At 36.0% G+C, this 12233-nt stretch overlaps 1 protein-coding gene and 1 long non-coding RNA gene across 2 annotated transcripts in view; both read left to right on the forward strand.

The window, feature by feature from the left end:
• Positions 1-2930, forward strand: part of LOC110265735 — an 8458-nt gene extending 5528 nt beyond the window's left edge. Inside the window, exon 2 of the long non-coding RNA XR_002351988.1 lies at positions 2845-2930. This is a non-coding gene — a long non-coding RNA (uncharacterized LOC110265735). The remainder of the gene's footprint in view (positions 1-2844) is intronic.
• Positions 3522-5216, forward strand: LOC107613881 (U-box domain-containing protein 1). The gene has a single exon (XM_016316070.2). It carries the CDS (start codon positions 3839-3841, stop codon positions 4808-4810), a length of 972 nt encoding a protein of 323 aa, XP_016171556.1. The 5' UTR covers positions 3522-3838; the 3' UTR covers positions 4811-5216.

The raw sequence follows: 12233 nt of genomic DNA on the forward strand, positions 1-12233 counted from the left end.
TTAATTGCATTGGATTTTATTTAATTGAAGTTTTCATCTAGGACATTTTGTGAAATCTTTTGAAAATCATGAAAACCTTGAAGAAGCGAATACAATTAAAGCAAGAAAAGAAAAAGGGAAAGAATGAGAAAGCTGAAGGCTCTGAGTACCAATGACAATTTATTTGTTAAGTACTTGTGGTGTTTATGTATCAAGCCAAATGCTTGAAAACAAAACACTTAGAAGTCAAGGTTAGGCTCAAAGTGCAAAAGCACTCCCTCAAAGCTCAAGGCTCTGAGCATCAATGATTAGAAAGTCAAGAAAAGAAAAGAAAAATGAGCTTAATGAAGTCCTCTAATTAAATGCTTGTGGTGCTTATGTATCAAGTGGTAATACTTGAAAACAAAGCATTTAGAATCGTAGCTTTGTTATCAACTCAAGGGGCAAAGCACCTAAAAGGAGAAGCTAATAAGAAAATCAAAAGCTTGTTTCAAGGAAAAATTATAAGAAAAAGATTTCATAAAGTGAGCTAGATAGAAGCATCAATCATGTACATTTCTTTTGTGATTGTAGCTTACATTGAAAACTAGCTTACCATGAACATTGAGTTGCTATTCTTCTTACCTTGGATTGTCAATTTTTAGTGCATGATTCTTTTCTTGCTTGGGGACAAGCAATGTTTAAGTTTGGTGTTGTGATGACATGTCACCATGTCATGTTTTTCTATGCTTTTTCATGTAAGAAATTGATAATTAGTGCTTAATTATTGCATTCTTTTGTGCTTAAATGGTATATTTCCTTGATCTTTTGATTTTATAAATTTTGTAGGAAATAAGTTGAAAAAGAAGCAAAATAGCACAAAATAAGCTTAAAAGAAGAAAAGAGGAATTTTGGGGCACACTTTGAAGTTGGAGCACACTTTGAAGCCCTAGGCCACGCTTTTAAAAGCGTGGCCCATGACCATGAAGCCTGGGCCTTATTATCATGCATTAATGTTCATGCATGCATTATCATGAATCAATAGCCAAAGCATGCATGCATATGATTATTAATGCTTATACATGCATGAAACTTAATTACTAATGCCAATGAAAATGAATGAATGCTACCTGGGCTTATTCACGTTAGTATTATGCCATATTCATTAAATGAAAGCATTGGCATTAGTAATTAATAAAGCAATGAAAGCATGCAAACTTTAATTTCTAATGCAATTAACGTTAATGCACTAAAACATTATTAAAGCCATACATTGCAAATAAGTGCTTTAATGTTAATGCATTAAGCTTTATTAAGGTAAATATAAGCATGCATGTAAGGTTGCAAAAATCTCACTCAGAGAAGCCAAAAAGTTTACGCCAGTGTTTGCCTCAAGCTTTGAGTCAAACGTTGGCGCCACAACAAGCACACCCAGGGAGAAAAAGCTTGCGCCAACATTTGCCTCAAACTTTGAGTCAAACGTTGGCGCCATTTGAGTATGAAGAGGAGTTCCTGATTGAAGGTTAAATGGAGCCACGTTGGCCAAGAAGCATGCAAGGGAGGATCCACGTTTGGCTCAAAGTTTGACCTCAAACTTTGGCTCAAACGTGGATGACAGCACGGGAGGCTAGCTGCTAAAAAAAGCTTGAGTCAAAGTTTGCCTCAAACTTTGACTCAAGCTTAAATGGTTCATGACCCGGTTCACAAGCGGATTTCTTCCCAAGTCCAAGAGCAACCATCCGGATCCATCTTCAACCCAATTCCACTCCAAAGCAAACAAAGTTGACATCACTTAAAGGCACAAGAAACAATTTGATTAGGAATTTTATTTTCTTTGTAATTTGCTTTCAATTTCACTTTCATTTGTCATGTTTGTAAAAGCCTATAAAAGGCATCATTTTCATTTTAGAAGGGGGCGCTATTGAGGGGTGAGCTCCATCAGAGAGCACTAGGGAGCATTAGGATTTGAGAGTTCCCTTTCTTAGTTTTCATTTTTGTTTTGAATCTTGGGTTGAGAATTGAAGAAATTCTGTTTCAATCTCACCTTGAGAATTCTCTCTGTTTACTCGTCTGCATAATTTCAAGAAATTGTGATTTGGATCTAAATTGTCTATACTGCTTTCATCTCTATTTTCTTCTACAATTATTCTCTGTTGGATCAAGGAAGGAATTGAGATCTAGACTTGGTCTCTAGTCTCATCCAACCCCTGAGATCTTCAACTTTCCTTTAGTTATTGCAATTGAGCTGCATTTCACTTTCTGTTTGGTTCCTCAATTCAATTTACATTAAAGCTTGCTGCAAATCTCATTTACATTTCCTGCAAAACTTTAAATTCCTCTGTAATTGCTCTGAATTTTGATTCACCGAAATTTTGCTTCTCTATTTACATTGCTCTCAGTTTACTTTCTAGCAATTTAAGCTTTCTGCAGTTGCTCTAAGTCTTGATCTATTGCTTTATTTAATTTCCAGCACCCACTCCCATTTACATTTCATGCTATTTACATTTCTTGTCATTTAAGATTTTGTCAATTTATATTTCTTGCTCTTTAAGTTTCTGTCCAATTTACTTTCTGCAATTTTAAATTTATTGTCATTTACTTTCTGTTGGCTACAATTTCACACAATTCACTTCAATGTTAGCTTGACTAAACTAATCACCCACTAAAGTTGCTTGATCCATCAATCCCTGTGGGATCGACCTCACTCTAAGTGAGTTTTACTACTTGATGCGACCTGGTACACTTGCCGGTGAGATTTGTGTGTTTGGAATTCGTTTCCACAAAAAAAAAACACCATCAATCCTATTACAGTAATTCCCAAAAACCCTCTACTGAGAACCCTTTCGAAGATGATGTTCTCACCCCCCTACATTTTTCCCCTTTCAGGATATGGATGCAGAAGTCACGAAAAGTTTATTTAATTGTTGTGGAAATGCTCTGTGTTGCTTTAGATTATTATTTATTGTACCCTCGCCTTCAACTTGATATATTTTGTCAGAGGGATAGGGATTGTATTGGTTAATGTCTGTAATATTATTTATATATATGTATGTATATATATGAATGTACTCTTTATGAGTTTCTGTAAGTTGTATGGTATGTATGGATGTACGTTGTATAGCGAAAATATTTTTGGGAATGATATTGCGGTTTAATGATTCGTTAAAATAAAAAAAGAATAAATGACCATTTGTATCCATAAAAGATGAAAACACTAACATATGTATCCATACTAAATCGAAACTAAACTTGTACCCATACAAGATGCTCTTTGTGTAACAAGAGTATCCTATCTTTGGAAGATTAGAGTGGCACGTAGGGTACTTTTGTCACACAAAAGATATTTTACGTGGATACAAGTTTAATTTCCATCTAATGTAAATACATATGTCAACGTTTTCATCTTTTATGAGTATAAATAGTCATTTATTCATAAAAAAAATTATAAACTTAATGAAACTAAAACAAACACTAATTATTAGTCAAAATAATAAATTTTGGCGGTCGAAAATTGTGAAGGGATAATTAATTTCAATTTACGGGTAGTAAAGATAATAGGTTCCTGCCTGCTCCCGCTGTTTTATCTCTTCCGAAAAGACGGCCACGCTATCTTCCTCTTCGCACTCACTCAATCCTTTTTCCTACCAACTCCCACACCCAACCGAATAGCCCACCGTTTTTCCTCTCTTTCTTTCCTCTTTCCTTCTACACACACAAAAAGGACGAATTCAATCTCCGCAGGGATGGAAAAAGGAAAAACCTGCACAAACTAATGTCAATCCTCAACTCCAACTTCATTTCCACCTTAAAAAAGCTGATCACAATTCCTTTAACCAAACCTACCACCAAACCTAACTAACACTACCCACAAGAAAACAAAATGGATGAAAAGCGCCGAACCGTCGCGTCCCTTGTATCGAAGCTAAGCTCCGTATCCGAACGAACCCGAATCGACGCGCTCATCGAGCTCCGTCAGATGTCGAAGCTCGACCCGGAAACCCGCCCCATAATTGCCGAAGCTGGCGCCATCCCTTTCCTCGCTGAAACACTCTACTCTTCCTCTCATCCTTCCCAAGAAAACGCCGCCGCCACGCTCTTAAACCTTTCCATCTCCGCAAAGGAACCGTTGGTTTCCACGCGCGGTGTCCTCGACGCCATAGCGCACGTGATCTCCCACCACAGCTCCTCCTCCTCCGCCTCCGCCGTCCAATCCGCCGCAGCCACAATCCACAGCCTCCTCGCCGCCACCGACGACTACCGCCCCTCTGTCGGCGCCAAGCGCGACATCGTCTACGCGCTTGTGGACGTCCTCCGGTGCCACGTGTCGTCCCCTCCGAGAACCATCAAAGACGCGCTGAAGGCGCTGTTCGGCATTGCGCTGTACCCTCCGAACCGCGCCACGATGGTGCATCTTGGAGTGATCCCCGCGCTTTTCGCCCTTGTGGTGAAGGACGGGCGCGTGGGGATCGTCGAGGACACCACCGCGGTGATCGCGCAAGTAGCCGGGTGCGAGGAGAGCGGTGAGGCCTTCCGGAAGGTCGCCGGGGTTGGGGTTCTCGCTGATCTCCTCGACCTGTCTACCGGCGCCAGTATGCGAAGCAAGGAGAATGCCGTCTCGGCGTTGCTGAATTTGGCGCGGTGCGGTGGCGAGAGCGTTGTGGCAGAGGTCAGGGAGGCGCTTACGGATATTGCGGCCAATGGGATCGATGATGTCGAGGATAATGGAAGCGCCAAGGGGAAGAACAAAGCAAAGTTGTTGAAGGTTTTGTTTGGTGATGATGATGTTAACGATGATAACAGTAGCAACAGCGTTTTGAGTTCGGGTGGAGGTTCGCAGTTTGATTCATTCTAGTTTCTTCGATCGACATTCTTCTCGAGTTTTGGGTACAGGAAGCCAATGGTTTTAAATTGCGGCTGCAATTGCAATGTGATTCCGACTTTTTAATGTGAGAGCAATTGCTTGATAATTGTTCGAAAATGGGGCTGATGTTAGAACTTGTTCTAGTTATCTGCAATTTAAAACCATGGATGGGATCATAGGAATGCGTTGCAATTGCATGATTCATTTTGTTCTTATGGTGGATTAAGACTCAGGTTTGGGGAATTAGTGTACAAAAAATAGGTGTTTATTTGTTCGAGTGTTGTATTGCTGTGATTCCATTGATTTTAATATGAGCAATATCATGCTATATTGTACATTATATGTTTCTAACGAGAAAGTTTGTCTTATGAGTATCAACTTTTAGATTGTTCTTTTATTTGTCTCGCATTATTCTTCTGTTGTGTCTTTGCACTACAGGCTACTCATTACATAAAACTGTAGTTCGATATTAATTGATTATATTATACAAGGATCTTCAGAGGTGAACTTATGCATATTAAGTGTGTCTATCTTTATACAATTTTTCTGAAAAAATAGAGCTGATTTAAAGCGCCAGTACATTGTTTATTGGTGCTTGAAACTAATGAAGATAGATTATAATTATCATATTATTGTTAAAGGACTACTCAAATATAATGATTAATGATTAATCAAGCCTCACCTCAAAGACTTGTTGTATACATACTCCCTTTCTGGTTACTCTTGACATTTTAGTCCAAGGAGGCTGTCTACTTTTTGTACCACTTGTTGTGAACTTCTGATATTGTTCTATGCACAGATAAGATATTCCTCATTTGCATGAAGTACACTTACCTCCCATGTATTGGGGTTGGGGTAAATTCACATCATGGTTCTTGAGATTTACGCAATTACCAGGAATGGTCATCGAAATCCAAATTTTTTTTAGAGTGGTCTTTCAGATAGAATTCCGGACACCATAGTGGTCATTTATGGTGCTGATTCAGCTGTCAGAGTACTAGTGTCGCCATTTTTTATCACGTTGGATAGTTCCAATGGCTGAGTGATGTGTATTCATTCCAATTTGGTCTCTCCCCCAATTTATAACCCTAATCCATTGTGCAGAGCGCTTCTTCTACATCTTCTTCTACAGTTCATAATCGTTAACAACCATTCCTGTGTTTTTCCTTCAATTTACAAGTTCATAATCGTTAACAAACATTCATCTACAGTTCTACACTACATTCTCAATTCAACAGTTATCTGATATGAACCCAAAAGTTATATTCATTCAACAAAATTTGAAATGCATACTTGTTATCCATGAACTGATTGAGCGGTTCCTGGAGATTCGAAGGGAAAGCTTCAGGAACCAAAGACAAACGCTTCTCATTCTCTACGCACCGCTTTTGCAAATTCTTAACGATATTGAGCTCCAATTCCTTGTCGTCGCGAATCGGAACCTGTTCTAAATTGGATCCAAAATTGAAATGAATTCACTTTATTTAGTCATTAGAATTGTACGTAATAAAAAATGGCTACATTAACATTTAAATAGCTGGTTGAGCATTGAAAATGACACGGAAATTACTATAGTGGCTAGAGTTTTATCTGAGAGAATATAGTAAGAAAATTTAGATATCTAAGAGAATATGGTAGGAGAATTTAGATCTCGATGTGTGAATCTTAGGGATCATTACAAAAATTTACTTGTTAGGTTTAACAATGAGTAATTTACTGATAGGGAAAACAAATATGATACTATTATTTATGCAAAATAAGGTTATATATAATTAGAGTGAATCAAGCTGAGTTGAGATAGACTAAATTTAAACTCCATTAACAAATAGTAGAGTTTATTTGAGAATCTTAAATTCAACTCACTAAAAATNTATCATTATTTTAAATTAAAAGTATGAAATTTATACTATATTATTAATATAAATAATTATAATAAATAATATATGAGTTAAGATTATCCAAATTTAAGTTTGATTCATGAGTTTAAATTTATTAAACTATAAATGAGTCGAACTTAAACTAATTTACGAGCCAAGTAACTTAGTATTCATATGTATTAAAATCTTGCTTGATTTAATACAAAAGAAATTATAGAAAAAATAAATGAACATAATATTTAAAACATTAATTTAAGGGTAAAAAACCTTAATAAGCCAAGTCAAGAATCATGTAACGTAAATACGCCAAAGCGAAAATTGTTTTAGCAATAAGCCAAATCATATTTTTATATAATTCGAACCATGCTGGTTCGAATTCCATTTCTACATAATTCGAACCAGCTTGGTTCGAATTATACACAAACACATGCATACACGTAATTCGAACCAGCTTGGTTCGAATTACACACAAACACACGCACACACATAATTCGAACCAGTTTGGTTCGAATTACACACAAACACACGCACACACTAATTCGAACCAACTTGGTTCGAATTACACACAGTAATTCATGGTATAATTCGAATTATGCTGTTAAAAAATTAATAATTTATTTAAAAAAATTTATTAAAAAAATTAATAATCACCAAGCTGGTTCGAATTAGTGTGTGCGTGTGTTTGTGTGTAATTCGAACCAAGCTGGTTCGAATTATGTGTGTGCGTGTGTAATTCGAACCAAGCTGGTTCGAATTACGTGTATGCATGTGTTTGTGTATAATTCGAACCAAGCTGGTTCGAATTATGTAGAAATGGAATTTATATAAAAATATGATTTGGCTTATTGCTGAAACGATTTTCGCTTTGGCGTATTTACGTTACATGATTCTTGACTTGGCTTATTAAGGTTTTTTACCCTTAATTTAAATATCTCAAATAGCCAATTTATAATTAAGGAAATTACTGAAGCATTAATTTCTTAAAAGTAAGTAACAAAAAAATAGAATAGTGAATAACAGAAAAAGGACTTAAAAAATGAATGATAATTCTATATTACTGAAGTGTAAAGGTAATCTAACCTTACACATATTTTATATATATACAAAAAAAAAAAGCAAGATCCACTAATAAAAAATAACATATTGTAATCTAAACACTAAAATTGACCAAAATTCTAACAAACTAACCAACTGCACTAATTAATTGAGTGTTATCATTAATAGCGTCCCTTAAATTAAGAGTAGGTTTCTGAATAATTCTCAGTTTGTACTTGAATTTGATGACAGAGGCTTTGTCAAGACATTTGCAACGTAGTCATTTCTTGGAATATGAACAACATGCACTTGCGTCTGCCTAATTAAGTCTTGGACAAATTGTATATCAATTTGAAAGTGCTTGATCTTTTCATGAAGAAGAGGATTTACAGTCAGAAGAACCGTACTGAGATTATCACAGAACACTACAGGAGATGTTGCCAATCCGCAACTCAACCAACAAATTTTTGAACCAAACAATCTCAACTCCACAATCAGCTAGACTCTTGAACTCTGCTTTAGTAGAAAATCTACTAATTGTACTTTATTTTCTGTAAGACCATGATAGAATATTAGTACCCAAAAACACACAGAAGTCAGAGACAGATCTCTGATCCTCAAGATCTGATGCCCAGTAAGCATTAGAAAAATCATAGAGCTCGAAATCTTGGCATTTATGAAAAACGAGGCCTTGATCCTTTGTACCCTGCAAATACCGAAGATCCTTTTCACTGCTTTCCAATGAACCAGTTTAGGAGCACGCATATATTGGCTCACTTTACAAACAGCAAAGGACAAATCAGGTCTAGTAATAGTGGCATCGTGAAGAGATCCAACCACAGATCTATACAGCTTGGGATCCTCAAAACCCTTGCTTGTGAGCTGCAAAGAGGACAATATGGAGGTTGGCATAGGACTAGCAAACTGCATTCCCACTTTTGAAAGAAGATCAATAACATACTTAGTTTGAAACAAGTACAATTTATCTGTAGTCCTCACCACTTCTATGCCTAAAAAATAGTTTAAATTCCCTAAATCCTTCAAAGAAAATATGTTGTGCAGTCTCTTAATCATATAATCAATTTCAATAGCATTATTTCCAGTGATAATGATATCATCAACATAATAAAGAATATAAATAACAGAATTAAAAGTGGTGCAAATAAATAATGACATATCAGACTTTGAATTAGAAAAACCAAAAGCTTGTAGAGTGGTACTTAATTTTAAAAACCACTCCCTTGGAGCCTGTTTAAGACCATAAAGAGATTTATTAAATCTACAAACCTTGTATTCAACATCTATTTCAAAATCCAAGGGCTGTGTCATATAGATTTCTTGATGCAAGTCTAAATTGAGAAAAGCATTATTGAAATCAAATTGTCGTATAACCCAATCTCTAGATAACACAATGTTAAGAACTAACCGAATAGTGGCTAGCCTAATCACTGGACTAAATACCTGTTCAAAATCAAAACCTTCATTTTGATAAAATCTTTGGGCCACCAAACGTGCTTTATACTTCTGAATCTGTCCATTTGGCATCCTTTTGATAGTAAACACCCAATGACAGCCTATAACTTTAGCATCCCTTGGTGGAGACACAAGTGTCTATGTATTGGTTCGAATAAATGCTTGATATTCATCTTGAATTGCTTGAAACCAATGAGGAATACTCAAGGCAGATTTAATATTCTGAGGCAATGCAGCATCTATGACTTGAGAGTTCAAGCAAGAAAATGTTGCTTTAAGTTGACGAATACCTACCTTGGACCTGGTGACCATGTGATGAGTATTTTTGGGGGGTAGAGTCAGGTTGTATAGTTGGTGTAGTGAACATAGCAGTATTGGTAGGATCTGATTGGGAACAGCTGGGGAGACATTGGTGACAGCATCTTCAGATTACAAGGAATGAGTGGAGTCATATTGCAAAACAGGATCAGGAGGCCTTAAAGCTACTGGTCTAGGAACAAAGTCATTAGTTGAAGTAGTAACAGGATGCAATAGAGACTCAGAATCCCCAAAGAATAACAAAGGCTATGGAAACATATTCTCATCAAATAGCACATTTATTGAAATATACACTTCACCAATTAGGAATAAGCACTTATATCCTCTATAGTTCTGAGCATAGCCTAAAAACACACATTGATGAGACCTATAGCTAAATTTATTTTTATTATAGGGCCTCAGGTTAGAATAGCATGAACTGCCAAAGACTTTTAAGAGAGTATAATTAGGTTAATGACCAAGAAGGACTTCAAAAGGTGACTTACTATCTAAGACAAGGTTGCCAGTCTGTTAATGAGGAAAGTAGCTGTCAAAACTACTTCATCCCAAAATATTAAAGGCATATGAGCAATGGAAAGCATGGCCAAAGTCATCTCAGTGAGATGGCGATATTTTTTCTCTGTCCTTCCATTCTGCTCATGAATATAAGGACAAGAGAATCTATGAACAATCCCACACTGTTGTAAAAAAGAAGAAAAAAAATTGGAGATATACTCCTTGCCATTATCAAATTGTAAACACTTAATATTGTGACCAGTTAATTTTTCAATGTAAGCTTTATATTGAAGAAAAGCATTAAAAACTTGAGATTTATTTACTAACAGATAAAGACATGTATATCTTGAGAATGCATCAATAAAAATCACATAATGTCGATATCCTAAATGAGAAATCATGGGGCTAGGTCCCCAAACATCAGAATAAACGAGTTGTAAAGGAGAATCATATGAAGTAAGTGAATCAGGAAAAAGTAATTTGTGCATTTTAACATAGGCACAGTCATTGCACAGCACATGTATAGAATCATTATTATTAGACAATTATAAAGAATTACACTGGTGAAAAATAGATTTAACAGTGTTGGTTATGGCATGTCCAAGTCACTTATGCCATAATTGAAAATTGGAAGAAGAAACAGAAAATAAAGCAGGTGAAAAAGATGATGTAAGTCTTGGAATAACAATATTGTGAAATTGGCAGAGACCTCTAATGTTAAGACCTTGTAGAAGAATTTTTTTGGTGTGCTTGCACTTCACAAATCAAAAATCATTATGAAATTCAAAAAATATTGCATTATCTTTTACAAATTTAGATACATTCACAAGATTCTTAGTAATATCAGGTGCAATTGCAATTTAAACCACCTCCTAGAATTAAGGGCATGCAAATAAGAATAACTAATATGCTTAATATGCATACCTACTCCATTATCTATATGAATCTGTCCAGAACCCGAATACTCAAAACACGAGAGCAAGTTAGACTAATGAGGAGTGATGTGATAGGAGGCCTCATCATTAGAAAACCACGCTGGATCAGAAATGGAGGATGGCACGGCCATATAGGCAGAGGAATTATGAAAAGATTATGGTGGTGGGGGTGGAGTTGCTGAATTTGATGAACATGAAGCAGAAAAGAAGGAGGCACTGGATTGTGAAAATGTGAGATCTGAAAAGGTGGAAGTTGTTCTTGATTAAATCTCTGGAAACAATATCAAGCGATATGACCTAAATGGCCACAAACTTAACATTGGGGGCAATTATTATTATGAAAGGAGGAAGGACTACCTCTGAAGAATCTTCCACCACGCCCCCTTCTACCCCCAACACCTCTACCAGCCGAGGATGATGAAGGAAATGCAGATTGGGTGAGATGTACTTGAGGAAGAAAAGACTCCAATTTACGAATTTTTCAAGCATATCATCATGAGACAGAATGAAGGTCTCAACCTCTTAGAGAGAATACAACTCTGATTTAGTAGAAATAGCAGTAATGAGGTTTTGGTAATCTTCATTGAGACCTTCTAAGAGAGGAATCAATATGTTCATCACTAGTTAAGAAAAAATCCAGAAAAGGTAAAGAATCAACAATTCTCTTGATTCGTAAGACATAATCCGTGGCAGTAAGACCTTGCTTCTTTGTAAGCTTCAGTTGGGATTTCAATTGCTTGACTTTGTATTGAATAGATTTAGAGAAATAATCCTCAATTCTAATCCAGATATCAGAAGTAAAAACACAACCTATCATTTTATTCTTGAAGGTTTCATCCATGGAAGCAAGAAGCTAAGAAATAATATTGTAATTTTCTTGCCTCCATCTTTTGTAATCCAGTGAAAGAATTTCAGCAGCACGATCATCTTCAGAAGCACACTGTGAAGGTATTCTATCAAGATGTAGATGATCTTCAAGAGCTTGCCCAAAAATTGTAGCCAAAGCCTGTTGTTGCAAAGTCTTATGATTATTTTTATTGAGTTTGTCACCTATGGGATGATTAAAGGATCGTAGAGTGAATGCTGAATTAGAAGATGAAGATGAGGTAAGTGAGAAATGTGAATTTGCAGCACTAGAAGCCATGGATTATGTACAAAAATGAGGCTCTTGATACCATAAAGAAATTACTGAAGCATTAATTTCTTGAAGGTAAGTAACAAAAAAAAATAGAATAGTGAATAACAAAAAAAAGGCTTAAAAAATGAATGATAATTCTGTGT

Source organism: Arachis ipaensis, chromosome B08 (genome assembly GCF_000816755.2).
Source record: "Arachis ipaensis cultivar K30076 chromosome B08, Araip1.1, whole genome shotgun sequence".
NCBI classification, from domain to species: domain Eukaryota; kingdom Viridiplantae; phylum Streptophyta; class Magnoliopsida; order Fabales; family Fabaceae; genus Arachis; species Arachis ipaensis.